Genomic DNA, 26,783 nt, shown 5'->3' with positions numbered 1-26,783 from the left:
TCATGGGTGCAAATACAACTAAACTTATTTAACAATAAGGTAACACTTAATAAAGCACGAACAAAAACCTAAATCATAATGAACAAATAGTTTATAAAGACTGATTCAGGCTTAATAACAACTGAACTAAACTAAACTTAAAACCACAATGTGTATAAAATTCTTTACAATTCAACAACGATGCCCAAATATTTCACATTTTACTTCAAAACTCGTCAAAATCGTAAATTTCATGTTCCAAAATGTGTCACATCAAGAGCTCAGTTTTGCCGGGAAATTCTGGAGTCAGTTTTCACATCTGGCGTAGTTTGAAAAGAGTTTGAGTAAATTTTTCATGATGTTTGATAATCATTCAGTTGTGGATGTTTCATTGTGTTTTAATCCATGTTTGAATTAAATGAATTTAATCCAAATGTATTTATTTTATTTATTTTTATTTTTTATGCACAGTGATAATGTTAAATTTTTAATGTATTCAGAAGGTGGAGGCTTTAATATTCTCCCTTTTGGGGGTTTTTGCATCTTCTGGAACCTACTTTTTTATCTAATGTTTTTTTTATTGTTATGTTATACGTGCAAAATAAATAGTTAAATACGTAAATTAATAAAAAATTGGGAAAATAAAAGCATGTTTTTACTGCATTGAAAAACAAACAAACAAAACAAAACAAAAATAAAAAAAAAACAAAAACAGCATCCTTGCGTCATCCTTGTGGGCTTGCTTCTCCACAAACCTGACTGTTGTTTGACCTGGAGGAGGATCGTCTCCTGTTTGTTTTCATGGAAATGCAGTTCATTTGGCAATAATCTTGAACCAATATGCTGTAAAATCTATCTATTTCCATGGAGAACGCTCTTAAGCACGGGTGTCAAACTCAAATTCACAAAGGGCCAAAAGTCGTGGGCCAAACTAAATATTTATTGAAAAATTTCAACAACATCTGCAGGTTTTCTCTTCTTTCGAAATATGTAATGTTAAACCTTTTCTTATTAAAATAAATGTGTAATAATAATTTTGCTTAAACACTGAATCCAGAACAAGCAGAATATAAAATAACAACATTTTACACTTTAATTAAGCCTGAATCTTATTTGTTCATTATGAATTAAGTCCTTCTCTTTGTGTTTTAAGGCTGTAAATACTGTAGTCATTATAAAGTGTTACCCAATAATAATATTTTGATCTTCTTGTAAATGCACACATGCAAATATATGTAAAATATGTATCAAGGACGACATATGCATAGTACAGTATGCATACACACACACACACACACACACACACACACACACACAGAGGCGGGTTAGGCTCAGGGTCAGTGCTGGGGGTTTCATGCACGTCAAACTCATTTAGGATTTTCATGTTTAAATAAGAAGGTAACAGCTGACGTTGTTTAAATTATAAATGCTACTGTCAAAGTAAAAAGGCACTTGCTAAATAATAAAATACATTTAAACAAGTGTAACTAATATTAAAACAAAACTTCATACACGAAACAAACACACAAACGCACAAACGACACAAACTAATGAAGGCTTCAAAGTCACACAGGAGAAAAGGTTATATTAGATCTTTGAAGCTTTGGCTCTACAGAACTTAAACGTAAAATAAAGAACTAATCTCAAAAGAAACATTACAAAAATAGCAGAAATACATTAAATTAAATACACATTTAATCAGCATGGTTACACTTTGAAAATTGTCCAAGTCCCCTTTATTTTTGTTGTATGTTTTTGTGTTTGGCCATTCAAATCTGCAAAGTCTCACGGTCAAGAACTTTTACTTTGTTTTTTGTTAGTTTTTTCCCTAATGTTCACATTTTAAAGTTTGTTTTCCCTCCTAATACTGAGACTCCAGAGGCTTTGTATTTGAATGAGTGACAGGTCCAGTATACTGCACACAGTATACCTGCACAAACACACGGCTCATATACACAGCTGTATATGAACATACAAACAAAACTTTACTTACACAAAATATTTGAAACAAAAAGTTAAGGCCTAGGTCGGGGCTTAGGACAGTTTGCGTACAGAAATTATAACATCGAGAGCTGGTCTCAAAGACTGCCACAATGAGACGAAGAAGTATCTCTTTTACTTTAATGTAAACACTCATAGAGAATGTTTAAGGTTTGTTATTTGTTGAAAAGCAGTCGTTGAAACCTACACTATTAAACAATGAGGTTTGGGAGTGTTAAAAATCACAAGAAGCTGCTGGGGTCCTGGGTTGGTACAGTACACAGGGGTACATATTACAGTAAATACTGCATCACCCTGGGTCAAAATACATTCAGTTTGAAATAATTTTACTTCTTTTATGACCATTATTTTACAGGTGTCGACTGCAACTTTCTGACGATACCAGAGGTACTGTCAGAATGTGGCAGACAGTCTGATTTTCTGTTGATCTTAACGTGTCTCTGACCCAGGGTGTGTGTGAGTCTGGAGGATCTATACCAGTACCATGGGGGCATGGGCCTGCATGGCCAGCACAGACTGGTGGTAGCTCATATCAGGCGGAGCGGGCACCACGCCTCCGTGCCGTGCCCAGGTGCTCTGCATCAGGGACTCCAGCTGAGAGCAGGAGGCACCCTGTGGGCGAGCCTCGGGGGCGGGGGTGGGGGGGAGGAAGCTCTGCATGGAGGGGGGATGAGCCTGGGGGTCTATGGGCATCTGAGGAGCGGAGTCGTACGAGGCCGAGGACTGAGGGATGGACTGAGCGGACGAAGGGTCAAACGCAGGAAGCGTCTGGGGAGGGGGAGACTGGAATTCTCCCGCGTCGGAGGAGGTGAGAGAGTCACTGGACGGTTCAGGGCTGTGGTCCTTCACTGTGACCCCGGTGTGGTGCAGGAGCAGGCTGCCCGGGGGCAGAGGGAGCTCCGGGCTCATATAAGAGTACAGTTCTTCTGTGACCGGCTGCAGGCGGCTGTACGACCCTGAGCCCCCGGAGCCTGCGCTGTCGCCCTCTAGAGGCAGGTCCATGGAGCTGCGTCTGCCTCTGTACAAACGAGACGCTAACAGAGGGTCTCCTGCTGCTGCTGCCGCCGCCGCAGCAACATGAAAGTCAAAGACAGAGGAGGAGGAGGGGGTGGGTTCTGCCAGGGGCCCAGAGGCAGGAGGGTAACAGGCCTCAGAGGAGGAGGGCACAGCGCCCCCTGTGGTCGCTCCCATAGAGGACATCTGAGGAGGGATGGGGCTGTGTGCACTCATCCTCTGCATGAGGTGGGCGTGTAAGAAGCCGGGCTGTGGGGGCACAGGGTCGTAGCCTAAACTGGCAGCAGCAGCAGCGGCCTGTCTCTGCTGGTGGAAGCTCAGCCCGAGCGGGTGGGCACCCAGCGGGTACCCTCCATATGCCAGGGCCTCGTAGTGGTCCAGTAGCGCCGCCTGGTTCAGACTCAGCCTCCTCACAGCCTCCTCGTGCTCTGCTCTCATGTCTCTCATCCCATACAGACCCTCAGACTGCGCTGGCAGGTGCAGAGGCTCGCCCACGCCCAGTCTCTGAGCCGCTGCCGCAAAACTGGGGTTGACCATGTAGAGGGAGGGCTCCACCCCCTCCATCCCAGAGAAGGGGTGCAGGCTGCTGCCGTAGCGGGGGTACGTGGGCTGGAAGTGCCTGGTGTGGGCCTCCAGGATGGACGTGCTCTTGCGGCGCTGGTTGTTGTATCCTTTGGGTGGGCCGGTGGGAGGAGGGGAGAAGGAGACCGGGCGCTCGGGGATGGGGGGGAAGAACATGGCGGGGGGGTCAGGCAGCCCCACAGCGCCTCCTGCTGGTCCTCCGCTGTACGGGTGAGGCATAGTGTGCTGCTGTGATGACAGTTTAAGAATCAGAAACAGACACAGATCCAGAGCACAGGCCCATACCAGAGGGACAGAGCAAAGCCAAAGTAAACATGTTCTACTTAAAGCGGTGAAACTCATTTAATTATCAAGAGGCGCCTGTTTCATTTAGAACAGAAAGGTGGTTAAATAAAAGTACAGAATTACAAACAAGATCTGCAGGACACACATTAGGGAGGGTAAGGAAAGACAGATATAGGGGGCAGTATTTTAAAGCTCCACTGTTCAGCGTTAAGTTAAATAACAGTGAGCCCTAAGCAACAAATAACTAGTGTATCTTGGTACATACACTATATTTGTCTGATGCTGGTCACTAAATGTAGAAAAAGCAGAGTTTATTTTGGTTTGTGCAGAAAAACTAAAACTATCTAAAGCAAATTGGATTGCTTTATTTTGTATATAGAGATCAACAGTGCTTTCAAACCTCAGCGTGTTCACTTGTAACTTGTGACATGGGCTGCAGTGACAATTCTATCAATGTAATAATGTATATAATAGTCACTTATTGTCATTTGTACTATTACATACTATTTATTTGCAGAATATAAGATGAGATATTGAATTTTAGCATTCAACACATCATATTAAAGGGACAGTCCAGAATTTTGGACATAGGAGCTCATTTCCTCGTGAGCCAGAGTGTTGGAGACGTGTGGAGACATTTTTTAAAATATTCCATCCAGTCCTTGTATTTGCAGAGGTCACTGGTGTTAGACTAGTGCATGTCAATGGTCATAGTTCTCCTGCCACTAAAAACAGTCTTACCCACTCCACAAAACACCCGAAGAAAATCTATTATTACACCAGACTGTCCATGTGAATGTCTGCGTCGATAAAATAATGTTTGAAATAAAACTAACCTTGAATTTGAAGGATTTATGTCTGAGCAGCAGCAGCGAGTTGAATTTCCTGATAGAAAGTTTGGCAACAGCGGATGTATGAGAAAATAGTCCCTCAACATGCGACGATTCATGAGATATCACAATATTTGTTTATTGTTAGATCCCTACTGCTCTAACTACTATCTGCTTTATTGTGTGTTTTTGTGTGCTTCCTGCGTGCAGTTTTTTAGCTTTTTATGTCATTGTTCTCTGTACAGAACTTTGTAAACCTTGAAAAGTTCTCTGTACATAAAAAATTTATATTAATAATACTGAGCCAACTCGAACTTTTACGCCTTTATTAACATTATTATTAGTGTGTACGGCCATAAACGAAAAACAAAAAATCCTTACATTCTTTCATTCTCATTGTTGTTTGTTTCGCACGATCATATACGATAAACTTTTGTCCCTTTGTTAACATTATTATTAGTTTGCACAACCATAAACAGGGGAAAATAAAAAAAATAAAAAATTATATTAAATTAAATGAAATAAAAACGAGGAAGAAATAAATTTCTGGTAGAGATTTTGGTTTGTAAAATATTCTGCGCAATGACTTTAAACAGTTCGACACTGTAGAAACCTTTTAAAAAGAGTATAGACCGTTGTGTTTTGGAAAATATGGAGCTCTGGAGTTGATGAATTGTGCATTGAGTTTTGTTTGTTTTATTTTATATTTTGTTTATTTATATATACAGTGAGTAGAGTTGTGAATGCAAACTTGTTGTGCATGCGTTTGGTACCTTTTGTTTCAGCTCGGTCTCTTCCTGTCATGACCCATGTACTGAGTCACTGTTACTTACCGTTACTTCATCGATCACTAAAATAATCATTAGTTGCAGCCCAAACTATTAAAGGTTGTATGGAGGATTTTTTTTTTGTTTCAAATTGTCAATGAAAGTTTAAAATACCCTTACAGAAATGCAGCAGCCTTGGAATTATGTTGATTAAAGAAAAAAGAATGAAAATCTGTCATCTGTGGACATAATGAGGGCAGATAAACATCAGCCAATAGATAACAAGGCTACCTCATTTTCTATTGGCTGTTAGGTTGTCAATCAAACTCCCTACCTTTCTAGTGTAACTGACGCGCAGGGACTATGTGGTTTATGCAGTGGTTCTTAGAGGCTTTTTTAAAATGTAGTTTCCTCGCAGTTCGCACAAAGTTTGTTGAGATGGTGGACGAAAATCCACGACCAGTTCGCCACAAACGAAAGTCCCTTTTTGAGGTCGCTGAAAGAAGAGAAGGAAAAAAGGAGCAAAGCCAAACACGTGATTCTTTGAGATCTCTTCCAGCGATTGCGCGAATGAAGCAGACAAAGGGCCTAAAAACTGACGCGTCGGTCGCTAAATTATTTCTAGACGGGTCACTTCAGCAGTAATTCTGAACACGCACCTGCTGTAAACAAATGTGATTTCTAGAGTAAAGACGCGGGAGGAGATGTTTCTACTAAGAGAGCTGTGGAAGAGGAAGGTGGTGTCACGCATGCACCACGTTTGAAAAAGGACTGTTGCTGTATTTCTTTTTCCTTTGAAAAAATCCTCTATACAACCTTTAAGAAAATTCAAAAGAGATTCAAAGTTTAGGTGACGCACTGTTGAGCTCCGTTTTAAACACGTGACCAGCATCTTTTTCCACACGTTCACTCTTTCGTTTTAGTCTGAGTGTGGAGGACGTACGGGGGTGGAGAAGAGGGCGGGCAGGCTGGCTCTCCTCTGCCTGGCCCGGGGCTGAGGCGAGGCCGAGTGCATGGGCAGCACCTCCTCCAGCGCTTTGGAGAGGCGCCCCGCGAAACTGCCCCGCTCGGCCGACGGGGGCACGCGCGACGGGGGGGCAGGGGAGACGGCCGAGGAGGAGCGGGACAGGTCTGGAGGGGGGGTGGAGGGCTTCCGAGGAGGGGGCGTGGCCAGGGCGGAGGAGGGGGAGTGGTTGAGGGAGTAGGACGAAGGGGGGACGCACACGGACATGCTACGGCACCTACGGCGACGCAACACGGCCGACTGGGGGGGAGAGAAGTCATGAAAACAGAAAGCAGAAAACTAAACAACAACGTAAACAACAAAAAAGGGTAAATAATGGACTAAAAGGGTCAAATTATTAATACATAAAAAGAAGAATTGAGTACAGGGTAAAACATAAACAATGGAAATAGGCTTAAACATAATAAAACACGACATATTGCTTTGAAAATGAAAAATAAAGTTCAAAAAATAATCTGATTTACTGCAAAAAATGTATATCCACACAATTTACTTACAGAATATTTTTCATTAATTATATTTTCCTTCATTAATAAGGTTAAGTTTGCCTAATTTACTCTGCATTATTTGACTATTATTATTTGAACTTGTTTTAAAATGTATAAATGTAGTCAAAGCGCTAAAAATATTGCACTTACATTGTTATTTGAAATTAAATAAATAAGTAAAATTAACAATCGTATTTGTAAATAAATCTAAACTGGTCAACACTTTTTAAATAAACAATATTAATCTTCGAAATACGAGTCATTTTAAATCATGTAGATATTCAATTTTTGCAGTGAAGTAAAACATGAAGTGCAACTAATGACTCTTTAAGAAAATAACTAATGAATTAACACAATTATTAAAATTATAACACACAAAGTAAAACACCAAAATACAAATGTAAAAATTAAGGAAATCACATTATGAAATCACAAAATCTCACTATAGTGGAATAATTAAACTGTCAACACACTGTTCACTAGCCTCACTCTCCATCAATAAAAATCTGTCAAAAATGCTGAAACTTCTTAAATTTGAAACTATTTCTAATTTAGCTGTTGTATAAATGGTACAAAATTCACTTTTATTATTCTACAGATTCTCTGTTCTTGAATTGAAATGGTACAGAAACTATTACCTGTTACCAGAGGTGGGACCAAGTCGTTGTTTTTGCAAGTCTCAAGTAAGTCTCAAGTCTTTGACCTCAAGTCCGAGTCAAGTCCCAAGTCAAACACAGGCAAGTCCAAGTCGAGTCTCGAGTCACTAACCCATAAGTCCAAGTCAAGTCCAAGTCGTCTGCTTTGAGCTTCAAGTCATTTCAAGTCTTTAAACCAAAGTCCCAAATATAGCTTAGATTTTTGCAATTTATTTGAGTTTTAAACTAAATTGTACTTATAAAATCATAGTATCTTTATGCATGAGTATTTATAGAGTATATAAGAGTTGTAGAAAGGTACATTTTTCCTTTTTAAATGTCTTGACAAGATCTTAGTGTGAATCATTACGGTCAGAATAGAAATAATTCAGCTTTAAAAGTGCTTCTCAAGTCACAGGTTTTAAGTCCAAGTCTAGTCCCAAGTCACTGACCTTCAAGTCCAAGTCAAGTCCCAAGTCTTCGTCCATTTTATCAAGTCTCAAGTCCCAAAAATAATGACTCAAGTCCCCACCTCTGCCTGTTACACACAATCACATCTTATGCCAATTATCACGCAAATCTACGGTAACTTTATAAATATATATACTTGTGAATGCTTCAAACTGCTCGCTGTACTTTAAGGTCGCCAATAAATACCAAACAATACACGTTTATCTACAGTATATCAAACAAAAAGTGATACCTGGTTTTGTTATGGTCGTCTGAATCATATCTTTTGTCAATTAAAATGCAAATCTACTGTAACTTTATATCTACACTTGTGAAAATTGGAAACTGAAGGACAGTAAATCCCCCAAAATACTAATTTATCTACGGTATATGGTACAAAAAGTAATACCTGTTTTTGGTTTGGTCCTCTGAAAGTTAAGGGCCATCATATCCGATATCCGTTAGCATGCAAATCTGACAGTAACTTTATACACTCTACACACTGCAAACTGCGCACTGCACTCTCTCACTGCAGACGGGGGGCGGGGCAAACTTCACAGACTTCGATTTCAAACACTTCTGTGACGATCTGCACTTCTCGGAGACACGCCGAAGCCCAAAAACTCACCCCAAGAGCGTGCAAATGTAACAGAGGCGTGCTTAATGTTGCACGGGTCTGACAGAGCTGAGGCGGTCGGGGGAGGTACTCACCATCGGCTGGGAGGGCTGGGGGTATCCCGGGTGCTGCTGCGGGGCGGCGGACGGGGTGGGGGGGTAGGGGGGTTGGGCAGAGGGGGGGCAGTTGTAGGACATGGTCAGGGGTCCCGCCAGGGGGGAGTCGGAGAAGACGGAGGAGCCCTGTCCGCTGTCCGCCACGATATCGGCTGTGGGTGTGAGGAGAGACGGACGAAAGACGTTAGGATTTAGTTAAAGGTGCATTATGTAACTTTTTTTTGGTTGTTTGTCGCTATGGGGACATTCCACGCTGAATCTCAACCGTCTCAGATTTGACTGAAAAAATTCTAGGAGGTTCACACACTTTCCAATAAGAAAAGTCCTAAATTTTTGCTCCCAACTCCTTATAGATTCGTCCTTAAAAATATTTTGTCAACTCCCCCCTGACCTGTTTTGAGCAGAGTTTTCAGATTGTTGTATCTAAAAAACTATTTAAAGTCAATCCTTCAAATTTTCAAGGGTTAATATTTGACAAATGTACTTGTAGAATCTGGACTTTTACACGTGTGCTTTGGATTATCACAGATTTCTGGGGGCTTGAATTTGCTCGAAAATTCTCCTCTTCAAATCTGAGGGCGTCTTTGAAGGACTGTGGAAAGTGCGATTTCAAAGACAGAGGTTTGATATTGAACATAAACCTTACATACACCTGGACTTTGTATTTTAAAACTGACCCTCTGTGATGAACGCTCGAGAGCAGACATGTCAAACTCAGGCGCGGGGCCCAAATTTGCCCCACGAGATCACATTAAACATGTATTAGAGCTGCCTGCTGTCTACAGATAAACTATAGAGACATTATTTATCTAAAATGTTGTTATTATTTTATATTATGCTTGTTCTGGATTCACTGTTTAAGCAAAACTATTATTAAATATTTATTTTAATAAGAAAAGGTTTAACATTACATATCTCGAAAGAAGAGAAAACATGCAGATGTGGTTGAAATTTTTCAACAAATATTTAGTTTGGCCCACGACTAAGTCCCAGTTTTTAATTTTGGCCCTCTGTAAATTTGACACCCTTGCTCTAGAAGATATCAAGTGTTAAAATGGAAAAAAATATATAATTTGGTGCCATCTTTACCGTGTTATACCAAAAAAATGATAGCACCCACCAACATAAAATGGTTTTAGAAAGACTAGATGTCGCTTTTTAATATATCTAAAATTTGTGACGGTGTTCTGCCTTATTTTCACATTTTTTTTTTTTTAAATGTGGTGTTTGCATTAATGAAGGCACTTTCAGAAGCTCTGTGTGTGTGTGTGAACCTCCTACAATTTTTTTCAGTCAAATCTGAGACGGTCGAGCGGGGGCATTTGAAGATCTGGCGTGGAAAGACCCTATGGAGATGTTATTGTTTTGCCAAGAATGTTTCTGTCACAGTTCTGCCTTTTGTTTACAAGTTTTCCCCAGTCCAGCGCTGTTTACCAGCCTGTTCCAGTTCTCCTTTTGCTGCCTGCCTCCTTTTCTTACAGCTGCCACTCATTCCTTAATCATCCCAGGGAAGTCGATAAATACTGCCCCTGTTCATTCAGTCTTTGCTAGATTGTTGATCTGTCAAGACACACACTCAAGCCTCACCTGAAACTCTGAATCTGAACCCTGCTGTTTGCATTCAGTGCAATTCTGCTTTATTCCCAGTTTGCAGTTCCTGTTTCTGAGTTTATTCCCAGCCCATTTTCTACTTATTTTCTACGTATTTCCCAGTTTTGGAAGATATTTTCTTTCACATTTGAGAATCATATATTCCTTTGTTGTATTTTCAGTCTGATTTGCCATATTAAACATTACCTGTTATAGGACACTTTCTGTTAAACACACATCAAGAATCTCAGACTTCTGGTCATTGCGCAATACATACTGGGAAGGATTTTCCGAAAAAGTGAGCATCAAACCGCCATGTTTGTTTTCCGGGTGGGATGCATCTATTGACAAAGTCGATCTTTTCAAGTCTTTTGAACCATATCGCTTTTGTTTCTGGTTCTGATATTGTCATATTTTATTTTTGGGATTCGGACATCGTAATTGTGTGGTTGTTGGATCCTAACAGCGGAAAACGGCTCGAGAAATGTGTTTGCGAACTCCATAAATGCAAAAGGGAATCAGATGTGTGTGACTGCAAACCTCCGTTCAAACTGTTTCTCTTCCCAACGGAATTGAAAAATAGTGAAAGGTGAAGGCGATGGGCAGGATTGATCCATGGGAAAGACGAAAAAGGAAACCATTTGACTGCCTAAATCATCCAGATTTTGCGGTGAACATTTTGTATGTGGAGAGCAATCAAAGCAAAATCCCGTTTGTTAAGTGAGAGGTGCAGAAGACAAACAGACTGAGCTGCACTTTCTTGTTGTTTTACAGCAACATCACGTCTTGGTCTCTTTGCAGTGGAAGGTGTTTCTTGGCGAACAGCTGGTGCCTTTCGCTTTGGCGTTGACTTTTTAAATTCGTAACCAAGGCTGAGTGAAGGATCGGGATTTTACTTTGATGGCTTCACATACAAAATGTTCTCTGCAAACTCGGGATGATTTAGGCAGTCAATGGTTTCCTTTTTCATCCTTCCCGTGGATCAATCCTGCCCATCGCCTTCACCTTTCACTACTTTTCAATTCTGTCGAGAAGGGAAACAGTTCGAACGGAGGTTTGCAGTCACACACATCTGATTCCCTTTTGCATTTATGGAGTTCGCAAACACATTTCTCGAAACCGTCTTCCGCTGTTAGGATCCAACAACCACACAATTACGATGTCCGAATCCCAAAACTAAAATATGACAATATCAGAACCAGAAACAAAAGCGATGTTTGAAAGATCGACTTTGTCAGTAGATGCATCCCAATGTGAAAACAAACATGGCTGTTTGATGCTCACTTTTTCGGAAAATCCTTCCCAGTATGCATTGCCCGATGACCGGAAGTCCCAGATTCTTGATGCGTGTATTGAACTAAGACTTTGTTTGCTTGTAGGTTTGTGTTGCTGTGAAAGAATTTCTGTGTTATTTTAAATATTATGAATCATTTAAAATCATAATCATTTGTGTGTGTGACTAAAGTTATCAACAATTGCGTTTTTGGGTTTTTCCATATGTATATCATATGTCCTAGTTCAAGAACTCCTGACTCATTAATCTAATCTACTGAGTCGCCCATGAGCAGACAGCGAAGGGTTTTCCCCTCATGTGGTTAGCATAAGTTTTTGGGAGAAAACTGACCAAATTGTTTATCACCTGGAGCCTGTAATCAAGTGTGAAATGGCGGAGTGGGTTAGCCTAAAGATTGTTAGCGTGTGATCATTGTAACCATTGCGTGATATAACTAGTGCTGTCATGCGATTAAAAAAATTGAGAGATTAATTAATTATGATCTGTAATTAATTAATCTAATTAATCTCATTTTAATCTCATCTAAAAATTGCTGAGAAAAGCTTCAATTTGAGGTATTTTCATTTAAATTCATTATTACATTATTGTGGCAGATCAAAAGACTGATATAGAACAAAAAAAGTGACTTTATAAAGTCATTTATTGTTTAACAAATCTCTCCAAATTGGCTGTTGAGCCCAAGTCTCATCGCGTTTTGTGTGGGTTTCGGGCAATGAGTGAAATTACCGAAATAAAAAAATGTATAAATGTGTTTTTTGTGTGTGTTGTTGTCCCAGCAACACATAAAAACAGATTTATAATAAAGCAACTCACATACAGAAACAGTAAAGTTAGAGATTAAAAATGAGATTAATGCGATTAAAAAACATAACGCGCTAAATATGACTGTAATTAATTAATCGCAATTAACGCGATAATTTGACACCCCTAGATATAACATAATGTACTGTACTGTTATCTGTGAAATGACTGCAATAAAACCTGCTGTTGGGGAGTAGCTGACAGAGGAGGGTCAGACAGTGTTCAGGCAGCTCTCTCCTTGCGCAAGTAAATACTAAGCCGTCTCGTTTTGGTGTGTCTTATTTAATGTAATTTGATGTCTTAGGGTAAATTCCCCGACAGTTGCATTTGTGTCCAAGTTCCCTGCGTCGTAGTTTCACTGTGCGACGTTAAGCTGATCTCGCATTTATTCAATTACAAGTGACTTTCTTTCCAAACAATAACGCATTGTTACTACGAATGGACTGGCCTCTCCACAGATTTGACTTGTAACTTAGCTGGGAGCATGCTCATCCATGGGTCCAGAATGATGAATATTAGGAACGTTGCCATGGTGACAAAAAAATGTAAATAAAAACATTACGTCTTCTGAATTTCCTCAAAACGTTGCGAGCCCATAAATCGGTTTATTAATGCCACACTGAGGGACATTCCACGCAAAGCCATAACATCTCCATGGAGGTAAACAGGTAGCAGACCCGTCACGAAAAAGTTACATAGTGCTGCTTTAAAGACAAGGCTTAATTTTTGGAGAAACTTGCTTTATTTTTTTGCTTGTTTTAAACTGTTGTATTTGCCATAAAAGCATCTGATCTGAGTCTATATAAATCTTTCTCAGTTCATCATTTTTAGTTCAACAGAAGATCAAACTTGGATGAATAACAAATAAAAAAAGAAAAAACTCCAATGTCATTTCGAGTACAAATTAGATTTGTGCGCTATAATCAGATTAGACAAATCAGAACAAACAGAACATGCTCCTCCTAGTGACTTTAATAGGTTAATGTAGTGATTTAGTGTTTATCTAATACACAACACGTCTGGGCTATTTAAATCTTCTTTTAACTGTTGTTCTTGATCAAACATAATTCACATTTCAACCCCAATAGAAATATCTGTTAAATATAAGTGCGTGTGTGTGTGTTTGTGTATTTAGAGCAGCTCTTACATGTGTGTGAGATCAGAGACTGCTGATAATAAATCTGCTGCTGCTCCACCTCGGGGTCTTCTGTCTCAGGCTGCGGACAAGCAAAGAAAGAAAGAAATACACAAATTATTACCACGTCAACAAATCACTTCTTGTATTTTAAGTTTCAAAGCAGTGTTAAAGGAACTGTTTGTAAGACTCATTTTGGTAACACTTTATAATAACTACACCTTATTTAGCCTTAATAAAGCATGAACAAAGACTTAAAGGTTGTATGGAGGATTTTTTTTGTTTCAAATTGTCAATGATAGATTATAGAGATGCAGTAGCCTTGTAATTATGATGACCAAAAAAAAGAGAATAAAAATTCATCAACTCTGGACGTGGTGGGGCTAAACATTTGCCAATAGATAACGACACTGCCTCGTTATCTGTGAGCTGACAGGCTGTCAATCAAACTCCCTACGTTTCTAGCGTAACTGACTTGCCTGCGCCGCCGGTACGTGGTTTACGTACGACTGTCACGCAGTCCACAGACGCAAGACGCACAGACGCTGTTTACTCCACCAACGCAACAGTTCTTTTTTTGACCTATATCTTCCTCGCAGTTCGCACAAAGTTTGTTGCAATGGCGACAAGAATCCAGGAGCAGTTCGCCGCAAAAGAAAGTCCGTTTTTGAGGTCGCTGAAAGAAGAAGACAAGGGGAAAAGCAGCGAAGCCAAACTAAGGTGATTCTTGAAGATTCATTCCAGCGATGGCGCGACTGAAGCAGACGCAGGGTCTAAAGACTGACGCACTGGTCCACAAATTACTCCTGGACAGGAAACTTCTGCTTATTATGAAAACGTACTTTATTTCCAAGAGCGAGACAAACGTTTTTCAGGACACGAAAGCGATATCCTATGTCTGAAAACTTAATTTTCAAGGCAAAGAAAGAGTCCGCTTGCTGCTGCGTGTTGTAGCTAGTTCATTCGCACGGAATCTCCGCGCAACCTTCTCTGCACCCCTTTCCTGCTCCTCTCCCCGCTGCCCGATCCACTCTTCCCCCTGCTCCTCACTTCTCCGGGCACGGAATCTCCGCGCACCGCTCCCTCTCCTCTCTCCTCTCCTCTCCCTGCTCCGCTCTTCTCCCTGCTCCTCACTTCTCGTCCGCGAACGAAATGTCCGCACACCCCTCCCCCGCTCCTCACTTCTCTGTCTTGCCTAACCAACACTGTAGTTAGTTGTTTACAAGTCATGTGCAGCACCGGCTGTAAACAAACCTGTTTCTGGCGTAAGGAGGAGGAGGGAGGAGGCGTTTCTACGTAGGAGCTGTAGGGGAGGGGGGGTGGTTTCACGCATGCGCAACATTTGAAAAAGGACAAACAGTCGCTGGATTTCTCGTTCCTTGGAAAATCCTCTATACAACCTTTAATTAATAATGATTCACGCTTAGTAACTACTTAATTACAACCTGAATTAGCACTTGCTCTTAATTTGCCTGTGCTGTAAACAGTTACTCATAAGTATTTCTTACTTATTTACTCATCAACTATCCATTTGCATGTTTACAAATGCATATTTAAGTACAAATTTGAGCATTTATTAATGATTAGTAAGCCATGAGAGAATGATTTACTAATAATGTAATGCAATGATAATTCAGGCAGCTGTTCTCTGTTAGTTAAGTCTTTTTGAGAGCTTTTCTAAAGTGAAGACTAATTTTGTTTATTAACTACTTACTAAACTGTTTACTAAACTAAACTAAAATTTTATTAAGCATTTGTTAAGGTTGGTCAAATTCCAGAGAAACAATAATGCATTACTAGTAAATCATTCTCTCGTGGCTTACTAATCATTAATAAATGCTCAAATAAGTACTTAAATACACATTTACAAATGCACACACAAATGGTTAGTTCATGAGTAAATAAGTAAGAAGTAGTTATGAGTAACTTTTTATAGCACAGGCGAATTAAGCGCAAGTTAAGTGCTAATTCAGGTAGTAATTAAGTAGTTACTAAGTGTGAATCACTATTAATTAAGTTTTTGTTCATGCTTTATTAAGGCTAAATAAGGTGTAGTTATTATAAAGTGTTACCCTGATTTTATGTCAAACACCAAATACAAGGTACATGTTACAACGTAGACGTGTTCAGATCAAATATACAGTCACTGTTACCGACAACAACTGTACTGCTGATTTATTCATTACAAACACATTAGACACAATGGCCAAGTTGTTTTCACTGGGCACAGTGGCCATGTTTTAAATGTCAAGACGATTATCCAATCAGAAAGTTGAATGAGCCTCACATGAGTCTCTCATTTGGGTCGCCAGGTTCAGCGCTGAAATCCAGTTGGTTTAAACCTAAGGCGACGTTTATATGATGACGGTCTGAACAGAAGACGCAAAAGTGGTGTTGCGTATTCACTTTTTATTCTGCGTTTAGACGAGAGTTTTCGGGAGGAACTCTGCGTGCATACAGTGACATAAAAGTGTGTAGAATTTGATTGTGTTTACATGCCAGGTTTTTGTGTACTGTATGTACGTGACATAAATGTGTAGACGACATGAGCAGATCTGACCAGAGTTTTGCGTCTTGGGCAGTGTAGACGGAAACACTACGGCGGAGCATATTCAACTTTTCCCCACTCTGGAGGGTGGTTTCAGATTTTTGCATTTTTAAGCACCAAAAACGCCATCACCGTCTAAACGAAAGGCACTTCCAATAAAATATTTTGTCATTTTTACCCGCGTTCTCGTGTAAACAGGCTCATAAATGCCTCTCTCTGAACTGAAGCGTCACTATCTAAACCCCAGCACCTGCACAATAATCATGAACTAGTGCTAGTGCAACCTCTGCAGCTCAGTGAGTGAACTCTGGAGGTTGTTCACATGGGACATGGTGGTCTGTTCATACAGAGAGAAGAATGTGTATGTGTCCTCTATCTGCAGGTTAAGGTTAAGTCTGTTTTTCGCTGCGCTGTCTGCTCCGTGTGTGTTTGTGTGTTTTGCAGGTGGTGCGGCTTTATAGTTTACTGAAGTCGTGCTGGGACGTCCGAGTGGATTCGTGTCTGAAGCGCTCTGGACTGTGGGCTGCGCGGTCGTTTTTTAATGGGGTTAGACCAGGGGTGTCAAACTCATTTTGGTCCGGGGGCCGTATCCAACCTACTTTGATCCCAAAGGGGCCGGATCAGAAAACTCATGTCATATAAACCCCAAAAATAACCATAAGTTCAAATATTTGTGCAGAGAAACACAAATCTATTACAGAAATCTTTTTAAATTGATGAACTCTTTCTTTTACAAAATATTATAATATTATGAACAACCTGAAACTTTAAGAAAAATATAATTTCAACACAATGATTTAACATGAACTTGTATGTAAACAGGAATAAGTCAATTTTTGTTGTAAAATCCTGCACTCGGCTCCACTTTTCTCATTTTTGGACATTTTTCTGATGAGGGTGTCACGGTCAACAGTCAAAACGATCGTCCTTTAAGAGCGTTTGGAAAGAGACAAGTCTTCATTTGTGCTGCTCTGGTGGGAGGGGCCACGTACAGAGACGCTGGAGACGCTGCTAATGCTAAGCGACACAGAAAATTACCAATATTTTAATAGAAAATATAATTAAAATATTTTAGTAGAAAATCAGCCGAGGGCCAGATTAAAGGTCTTGGAGGGCCGGATCTGGCCCCCGGGCCGCATGTTTGACACCTGTGGGTTAGAGGCTTAAGAGCGCGTGTAATAGCTCGGAAAATACGGTAAATTGATGGACTTTTTTGCCAGTGGAATAAGCAGATTTTACTTACCCATTTGGGATTTCAAACTCCCACCCCGTTAAACTACAGAACTTTAAAGTCATAGAGTAAATCTTTGGCTCAGACCTGGGCGTATGCAGGCTTGGAGGTCTCTGGGCCGGGGGTCTGTGGCGGTTGTTGTTCTCCCTGCAGTTTCCTCTTCTCTTGCTCTTCTCTCACCAGCTGCCTCTGCTCTCTCTTCCTCAGGATCAGAGACACTCGGTCTTTGATCGCTTTGGCCATCGTCTTATGGTCTCCCTCTGCCACGTAGCCAGACTCAACCTGGAACACACAAATTATGTTATACCACCAAAAATCCAATGTTAAAGAACTGATAAAGATGCAATTTTTATTTTATTTTATTATTATTTACTGTACTTTTACTTGTATGTATCCTGTTATATAATTATGCCTGATTTGACACCAGTAATTACTTTGAATTTATTATTACAATTATTATTTATTTTCTCTGTGTTATTATATTTTTTGTGTGTGTCTGATCTACTGTGTCAGAAATAATTTACCTTGTAGAACAATAAAGCTTGTCTAAGTCTATGTAAGTCTTCATTTAAGAACAGAATATAATTGTTGTTTTTAATTCACCTTCCAAAGGGTAAAAACTATGGTTCAAGATATTGTGTACCATTTGAGGAGACTGACTTAAAGTGCTAGTTCCTTAAAAGGGTCTATTTAAGACGAACAAATAAGAAGAAACAAATACAGTGTCGTACCATTTCTTGGGCCACATCTTCTGCGACATCTTTACTGAGATCAAACGAAAACTCGATCGCTTCATTATCTTTGTATTTTCCTGCAAATAACAGAAATACACGATACTTGTGGTGGAGATACAGCAAAAAAGAATATACACTCAAGAATAAATACTGCGTTTTACTAGTCAAAACGTTTGAAAACTGTCAAAAATGTAAACAAAATCAACTTTAACCAACTAAGACAGATTACCTTTTAGCTTTTTGGCGTCTTCTATTCTCAGCCACAGTTTAATCGCGGTCATTTCCCCATCGTCCTCCTCGGCCAATTCCACCCTAACTCCTGTTTCCTCCTGGAAGAATGCATGGTTCAGCAGGATCTTTATGGCATACCTGGAAATAAAACCACAAAATTATTAAATATTTGAGAAGGCAGTAGTAGTAGTGGTAGAAAACTCGATTTCTAAACTAAGGAATAGATTCAATACTCAATACCGATTCTGATACCACAATGATAATAAAAACACTCTTTCTTAGGCTACGTTCAGTATCTGATCTTTTAATGACAGTCTGAACGACACAGATTCAATTTTTTTCAAATGCGACCCAGGACACTTGGACATGTGCTCCTAAAACCGACACATATCCGATCTTTTGACATGTGACTTCAGTCTGAACAGTCAGGTCACATTCATCCCACCTACACGTCAGGCTCAGAGTCTCGTCAATGGAGGGAAAGTGAGGTTAGCGAGTTCATTAATATTTGGGGCTATCGCTGTATTCAGGCCAAAATGGAGGGGGTTAATTAGCCAGTGCCTCCGCTCAATTTAATTTCTCTCCAGCGACTAGGTCAGGAATCAAAATACACTAGACGGTTCGCAAAAACGCAGGAAGTGCGAGTTCGGGCACCACTTAACCCATTGACGCTGGATGCTGCGCAGCGCAGCGCTGACTCCCCTGTCCGGATTGTCTGGCGATCAGCGTAACTGGTAAAGGCGGGGCCACATCTGGAAGCATGGGCGGCGTGTCCTCCTCTCGCTTCAAATGTCCGTGTCTTCACTGTCATTGTCACTGTCAGCATTTTTGTGCTTGACCATGTTCATTTGTTACACGACATAGCAATATGGCACCTGTTATAAGGAGCGTCTGGAACAGTGAACAGATCAAGTGGTTGAGCTGCGTTCATGCGCTGCAGTAAAGAGCAACGTTTGTTACTTCAAACCAGGTCTTGATGGGAACATGTTCGGGAATTGCATTTGGATTATTTTTCAATGGAGAAATAATACGCCACGATAAAGAAGGTTTAACGTGACAGTACAGCTCTGGCAGGTTTGCGTCTCTCTATGGGAGTGAATGGAAGCGAAAGAGGAGTCAGAGTTCACACTGGAGATCACAAACAGGTCGTATTTAATTGGAAATGTGAACGACCTCGCAAAAAAATCGTATTTCACAAAAAATCTGAATTGAGCATTAAGCCCTGCAATCTGAACGTATATTTCCCTGTGGCCTTAAATCTGTGTAATCCCTCAGTGGTCCATGGGCATGTACTAGTCTATATGCTCTTGAACTTGTTCTGAAACGGCTCAAATTATTCAGAAAAGGTTCATTTCTGTCTTGTGAATGTGACTTTTTAGTATCAATACTTGCTCAAATGGATTTCAATAAGTTTCAGTATCAATTAGCAGCAGATTTTCAATACTTTTCGATACTAAGTAGAGAAAATAAAACTATTGCAGGCTTTGCTTCTTTCATCTTGTCCTGAGATGGTCTCTCAGTTAATAAGTAAGAGATGGAGGCACATGGTATGCCCTTCGTACACTAACATGTTGACGTCAAGTTAGACATTTCAGATATTACACAAGCCAATTCAGTTATGTAAAAATGACATAACAATTTAAACAAACCCGCTGTAAATAAAGTTGATGGATGATTTGTAGTAGTATTATATGAGTGCATGAGATACTCGTAGGTTGATCTTTGCTACTTGTAACACATAATGCTGTTGTGTCCTTCGGCAAGACACATTTCCCACCTTAAAGGGGCTATTTACTAGGAATGTAACGATATCCGAGTCTCACGATATGATATCATCACAGTATGAACCTCATGGTACGATATTTATTGTGATGTCATGGGAAAGCTCACGATACGGTGGGGAGGCTCACGATTAGGGATGTAACAATGTCCAAATCGATATTTATTGCGATATTTTGTGGATCCTAAACAGCTAAAAATGTTAATATGCCACTTTTTTCCTCTTAAAATTCCTTGACAAGACTTAAAGGTTGTATAGAGGATTTTTTTAAGGGAAGAGAAATACAGCGACAGTTCTTGTGCGCATTCAGAATTACTGTTGAAGTGACCTGTCTAGAAGTAATTCAGCGACCGACGCGTCAGGTTTTAGACCCTTCGTCTGCTTCGGTTGGGCCATCGCTGGACGAGATCTCCAAGAATCACCTCAGTTTGTCTTCGCTCCTTTTCCTCTTCTCTTCTTCTTTCAGCGACCTCAAAAACGGACTTTCTTTTGCGGCGAACCGGTCGTGGATTCTCGTCCGCCGTCGCGACAAACTTTGTGCGAAATGCGAGGAAGCGACAGTTCGAAAAAGCCTCTAAGAACCGCTGCGTAAACCACGTAATCCCCGCGCTCCGACGAGTCAGTTACACTAGGGAGTTTGATTGACAACCTAACAGCCAATAGAAAATGAGGAAGCCTCGTTTTCTATTGGCTGATGTTTATCTGGCCTCAACACGTCCACAGTTGATAGATTTTCTTTCTTTTTTTTTTGGTCATCATAATTACAAAGCTGCTCTGTCTCTGTAATGATATTTTAATCTTTCACTGACAGTTTGAAACAAAAAAAAATCCTCCATACAACCTTTAATCCAAAGAACTAAGATTCAAAAGTGCTTAGATCTGTTATTTCTTCTTGTAGTCTGCACTGAAATGGAGCAAAGGATCATGGTCTATGTAGTTCCCTCTGTCTTTTTTTTTTAGCTATTGCTGCACTGTTAGTTTCTGTGTGTCTGTATGTGGTGTAAAACTTTGGAACAGCCTGGATACACTTCTCAAGCAATGCCAAAAAATTCATAAATTCAAGTTGTTATATAAACATATGATCTGGTCACAGAATATAGAGAGTGGGTCTTAATTTTAGAACAATACTGCCTCTGTACTGCGGCTTTATGCTTGTTGTTTCCTCAACATTGCCGGTATGTGCTTCATTATCATTGTTGGTATCGTTAATTTTCCTTACCATTGTTGATATCTTTATGTATTATTGCAATACAGTTCTGTTACTAAACTATGCTGTGGGCCAAAACAGGAAAAATATCTGATGAAGGCTTTTTTTTGATGAAATGTTATTTTGTTAATAAAAAAGCTTTTGGACAACGGCATTTGAACCTCTACAAGAATTTTCTGTTTCTTTTGATGTTACCAAACTATAACAGTGACTCTTTGTCCGCACATGTAAATAGTTCATATAGTTTAATGTAAAACGTCTGAAAAATTCGAAAGAAAGCTCATTGTTTTAGATTTAGGGGTGTAACGATATCCAATTCTCACGATACGATAATGCTACGGTATGATATTTATTGCGATATCGTGGGAAAGCTCACGATACGGTGGGGAGGCTCACGATTAGGGATGTAACAATATCCAAATCTCACAGTACGATATTTTCATGATGTACATCTCACGGTACGATATTTATTGCGATATTTTGTTGAGGTTAAACAGCTAAAACTGTTAATATGCGCTTTTTTTCCTCTTAAAATTCCTTGACAAGACTTAATCCAAAGAACTAAGACTTAAAAGTGCTTAGAACTGTTATTTCTTCTTGTAGTCTGCACTGAAATGGAGCAAAGGATCATGGTCTATGTAGTTCCTTCAGTCTTTTTTCGCTACTGCTGCACCATAACTCTTAATTTAAGCAAAGAGACTTGTAATTCGATATATTGTGATGGTCCAAGATATTATTGTGAGAACTTTGACGATATGATATCACGATATTTCGTTTATTGTTACATCCCTACTATTTACTGATATTAGAATGTTGTTTTCCTAACCAAAAATATACCCAGAGAGGTGTTTTTGTTTCACTCACACACATGTTTAACACAGTTTTTCTCTCAAACAGAAAACACACAGTTGCACTTTGTGACATCATGTCCTACGCTAGAATCATTTGGGTGATTCCAGCCCTGGAATTGCCACTCCAGGGCGGAAATTCCAAGCATTCATTCAAACAATCCAAGCATTTTGAGAGAATAACTCAAACACGTGTGAATGAAACAAAACACAACTCCAGGTCCGTTTTTGAGGAAGTATCAACATTATAACATGACTTAAAGCTCACGAGGATCAATTTTATGTAATATATGACCTTTAAAACAAGAATTTCCAACTGCACTTGTTAAGAATATATATTATTTAAAAGATATTGATGTTTGGGTTCATATTTACCTCTCGTCTTTGTTCGTCCTGATGCAGCCCTCGATGATTTCCTTCACTTCTGGGATGGCGACTTTGTCAAAACTCGCAGGCTTCACTCCCTGTAAAAATAAATAATAAAAATAAACAAATAAATAAATACATCCACAAATATTGCACATTTTATTAGTGGTTGATACTGATTCATTTATAGTGAATTAGGTGTACGATGATGCCAATTAAAATGAAACTTGGTGTAATTTAACCGCAAAGGAGAAACGGACGACAAACACGCAACGCTGTCCCATTTATTTTTTATGTTTTTGTCAATATCTTATCTAATTGTCTGTCCACACGCAGAACATGAAATAATGAAATGAAAAGTTAGTAAGAGCGTGACTGAGAAGATGGATGAACAGCCTTTTGCAAAGACAAACAAAATCAGACTATTTTGAAGTGGTTTTGGAGGGACATAAAGACGCCAAATCATTTCCAAAACACAAAAAAAAAACATGAACAACATCATTATTATTATTTATCCTGATACATTTCTGTCTATTGGGGTTGACATTATTGTTGGTACATGTCAGGTCTGTGGAGAGGCGAGCCCACAGTATGAATGCAAGTTTTTAGGTAAAAAATAAAAACCATGTTACCGAGTAGCTGGGGATCATTAAGAAGTTGCTGATACAATACATATCTCGAAACATTGAGCTTTCGATATGATACGATTTGATACGATATATTTCAAATCGATTTAATACAATTAAGGTTAAATCATGGCTGTGATACTAAAAGTCTTTGTTAAACCACTTCTTGTGCAAAGTGAATATGAAACACAAACATTTTAATCCTAAAAATAGTGAAAATGTCAAATGTGTCACATAAACAATTGTCCTTCCTCTGAAAAAACAACAAAACTGTAGCTCTGTAACAAAATACTTTAGTAAAATGCACCAAAAAATACTCTTGGTGATATATTGATACAGCAGCCCATGATATCGATACTGTATCATCACATTAAACGACACGATATATCGATATTTTGACATTTTTGAACACCCTTTTTACTGTGTAAATGCAAGATGTTTAATGTCATAGCGGGACATTCCAGACAAAGTAATAACATCTCCGTAGAGACAAGGCTGTAGACCTTTTCATTAGAAAGATTGATCACTAACCATTCCAACTGATTGAATCTTGGTATTAATTTATGTATTTGATCAGGGAACAATGCACTGAAACAAAAATAAATAAATAAATAAATAACCTTAAAGACCCCAAATGTTGTTTCTTCCCCACAAAAATACCTGGAGTTGTGTTTTGTTTCATTCATACATGTTTAACACACAAATCCTGCATATTTAGGCTGAGTTCTTCTCATGCTGTTCCACCTTGTGACGTCACGAAGTAATACAGCTCCATTGTGTCTTTATACTCCATTCATCTTTAACTAAATTGTTTGGATTTCCAATCACGATTAAAGAAAATTTAAAGGGTAGCTGCTTACAGAAACTACTGCTTCATGACACCACAAGAGAGACTAATGATGAAGTGTTACTCAAACATGTATGAATGAAACAAAACACAACTCCAGGTCTGTTTTTGGTGAGGAAGCAACATTATAACATGGATAAAAGCTCAAAAGGGTCAATTTTGCATAAAGTAGGATCTTTAAAGAAAGAAAAAAATGTCAAATACTAGTTTCCACCTGTAGTTTGTGGCCAGGTTGGTGCCACAATGACAAAAAAAAATGACAAGAAATTAAAAACGTGCATTGGTTAAACCAATTCATCAGCATTGCAGGTCATTTAAAACATTCCCACTATGTATATTTTTCATTTTTTCATTTTAATTTCAAATTAAGCAAACAAAAACAATAAAAAAAGACAAAAACAAAACAAATCTCGCCTTTTTCTCCACACTAAACACACACACAAGACAGAAAACTCACGTCTGGTCCCTGGCATTTACTACGAGCTAATCAGGTCATCTTGATGTTTTTATTGTAGTTTTCACATGTTATTTGTTTGAATGTATATGTAACTGTTTCTTCTATTTTGTTGACATGTATGTGAAGCACTTTGGTCAGCTGAAGTTGTTTTAAATGTGCTATATAAGGGTCCGGTCAAGTGGTAACAGAGGGAAACAGGGGCAGATTTTTTACATTCAAATGTCTCTTATTCAGAAACTAGAGGGACTATTGAAATAAGTAAAGTATCAGAATGTAGGAAAGAGTTACACTCCAACAGGGTCAAGTTAAACCTGTGATATTCTTTCAAGTTGTTGACAAAAAATGAAAAAAAACTCATGTCGGTAACGGAGGGAATGAAATATGCAGCACTTTTTGGACAATAAATACAAACAGTGATAACTCTTGGTTCTCACTTACATATCCTTAACAAACTGGTTTGAATATTTGCTTCATATAGTTTTCTACCATATGGTACAAGATTAGGTTGAAAAACCTCTTACTTTTTGAGTCATGAGATTTTTTATTGAAGAAAGGTCATGGTAACGGAGGGAAAAGTAACGGAGGAAAATTGTGCAAACAAGTAGAAGGTGCAGGATTTTACATAATTTGTCGCTTTTTTCTTCCGAATACTTTAATATTACTTCAAAATGAAAGGAAACTATTTCTATAAAATATGTCAGTCCTTCCAAGCAAATTTTTATCATTTTAAATACTTTTTTTTTTTTAAAAAATCATGTACCTTCATCAACAGTTCAAAGATCGAATAACACAAGATATGATGAAATACATCAGTTTATTTACATGATTTGCAGGTCTTTGAAATTTGGGAAATAATTTTTGTTCCATGTTTCATACATGGTCTGTTTAAAACATATGAACTTTAGAACCAAAAATGGTACAGAAAAAAGGTAAACAGTTTCATAAACTAGAGTACATATGTATCTGTTCAATACATTTTTATATCAGATGCATTAACTTGAATTTTTGGCCTTGATGTTTACTTCTGCTTGACTGGGCCCATAAATAAACTTGAATTGAACTACACAAAAACACTGGGTACTTAAGCATCAAATGTCAGTCAAGTCCTCAGAATAATAATATAAAATGTCTAAATGCTTCTGCTGCCACTACAACTTAAAATCGTAACCACCTACCTCAAACTAGTTCCAAGAAAACGCCCGAAATGACACAGATCCAAGTTAGAGTTTAAATCCACCTGTCTGCTCTGTCTCTTCTCTCCTCCTTCACCTCTTCTTCTCTCTTTCTCTTTCTCTTTCTCTGTTTCTGTCTCTCTCTCTCTTGCCCCTGGTTTTGCTGGACTTACATAAAGGTCCCTGTGTGAGCTGGACTCTCAGAGCTGGACACATACCAGAGCCAAATGAAGTTAACTCTGACAGACAAACTAATGATATTAAAGCTGACAGAGGAAGGACAAAACATCATATGGGCATGAGTGGACCCAACAGGGAATTAAATGAAAGAAAGAGGGGGGGTGATACGGGCAAAACGGGTAAAGGAATGTCTCTTTTTTTAATATTATCCTTGTGACAATTCTAAGATTATGTCAGTTTGTTGGAACAATGTGAGGTTTAAATGTTCTATATAATGATAACAGATTTTGCTGGAGGATTAATTAATCTGTGTGTCATTCGTTCATTCGCTTTTCAATATAAAACAAAAAATAAGAAAATGAAAAAACAACAGTTTTCTTCATTATTTGTCTCCAAAACCAAAATGAAAAAACAGATAACGATTCGTTTTTTCAGTTTTTGATTTTGTGTTTAAATGAAGAATGGAAAAAACGATAACGGCCGCTTCCCGTTTACGTGACTTCTGTGACTGCGATGCCAAACTTTTGCACTGTAGTCCTGAACCAGGACTGATCCAGGTCCGGGACCAAGACCGAACCAGAGACCAGACCAGACCAGACCGGGACCAAGACCAAGACTGAGACCGAGACCAGGCCATGGGACCAGACCGGGACCAGACCGGACCAAGACCAAGACTGAGACCAGACCGGGACCAGACCAGGACTAGACTGGGACTGAGACTGAGACCGAGACCAGGGACCAGACCGGGACCAGACCAATACTGAGACCAGACTGGGACCAGACTGGGACCAGGCCGGGACCTAGACCGGGACTGAGACTGAGACTGAGACTGAGACCGGGACTGAGACCGGGGACTGAGACCGGACACTGAGACCGGGACTGAGACTGAGACCGACACCGAGACCAGACCGGAGGCTCAGACCCACTGCAGGGCCAGAGCTCGGAGTCA

At 39.4% G+C, this 26,783-nt stretch overlaps 1 protein-coding gene across 1 annotated transcript in view; it reads right to left on the bottom strand.

Moving 5' to 3' along the window:
- LOC110156003 (serine/threonine-protein kinase WNK1-like) overlaps window positions 1–26,783 on the bottom strand; it is a 323,906-nt gene that overhangs the window by 72,782 nt on the left and 224,341 nt on the right. The window contains exons 6-13 of the mRNA XM_055153838.1: window positions 22,562–22,650; window positions 18,350–18,489; window positions 18,118–18,197; window positions 17,474–17,668; window positions 13,620–13,689; window positions 8,767–8,939; window positions 6,402–6,722; window positions 2,464–3,804 (exon numbers count right to left, since the gene is read on the bottom strand). Coding sequence (XP_055009813.1) covers window positions 2,464–3,804; window positions 6,402–6,722; window positions 8,767–8,939; window positions 13,620–13,689; window positions 17,474–17,668; window positions 18,118–18,197; window positions 18,350–18,489; window positions 22,562–22,650 — 2,409 coding nt within the window. The remainder of the gene's footprint in view (window positions 1–2,463; window positions 3,805–6,401; window positions 6,723–8,766; window positions 8,940–13,619; window positions 13,690–17,473; window positions 17,669–18,117; window positions 18,198–18,349; window positions 18,490–22,561; window positions 22,651–26,783) is intronic.

The sequence above is a fragment of the Boleophthalmus pectinirostris genome, unplaced genomic scaffold (assembly GCF_026225935.1).
Source record: "Boleophthalmus pectinirostris isolate CB_2022bp ecotype Guang Dong unplaced genomic scaffold, ASM2622593v1 HiC_scaffold_18, whole genome shotgun sequence".
NCBI classification, from domain to species: Eukaryota; Metazoa; Chordata; class Actinopteri; order Gobiiformes; family Gobiidae; genus Boleophthalmus; species Boleophthalmus pectinirostris.
This window is presented reverse-complemented; position numbering and strand designations above follow the sequence as displayed.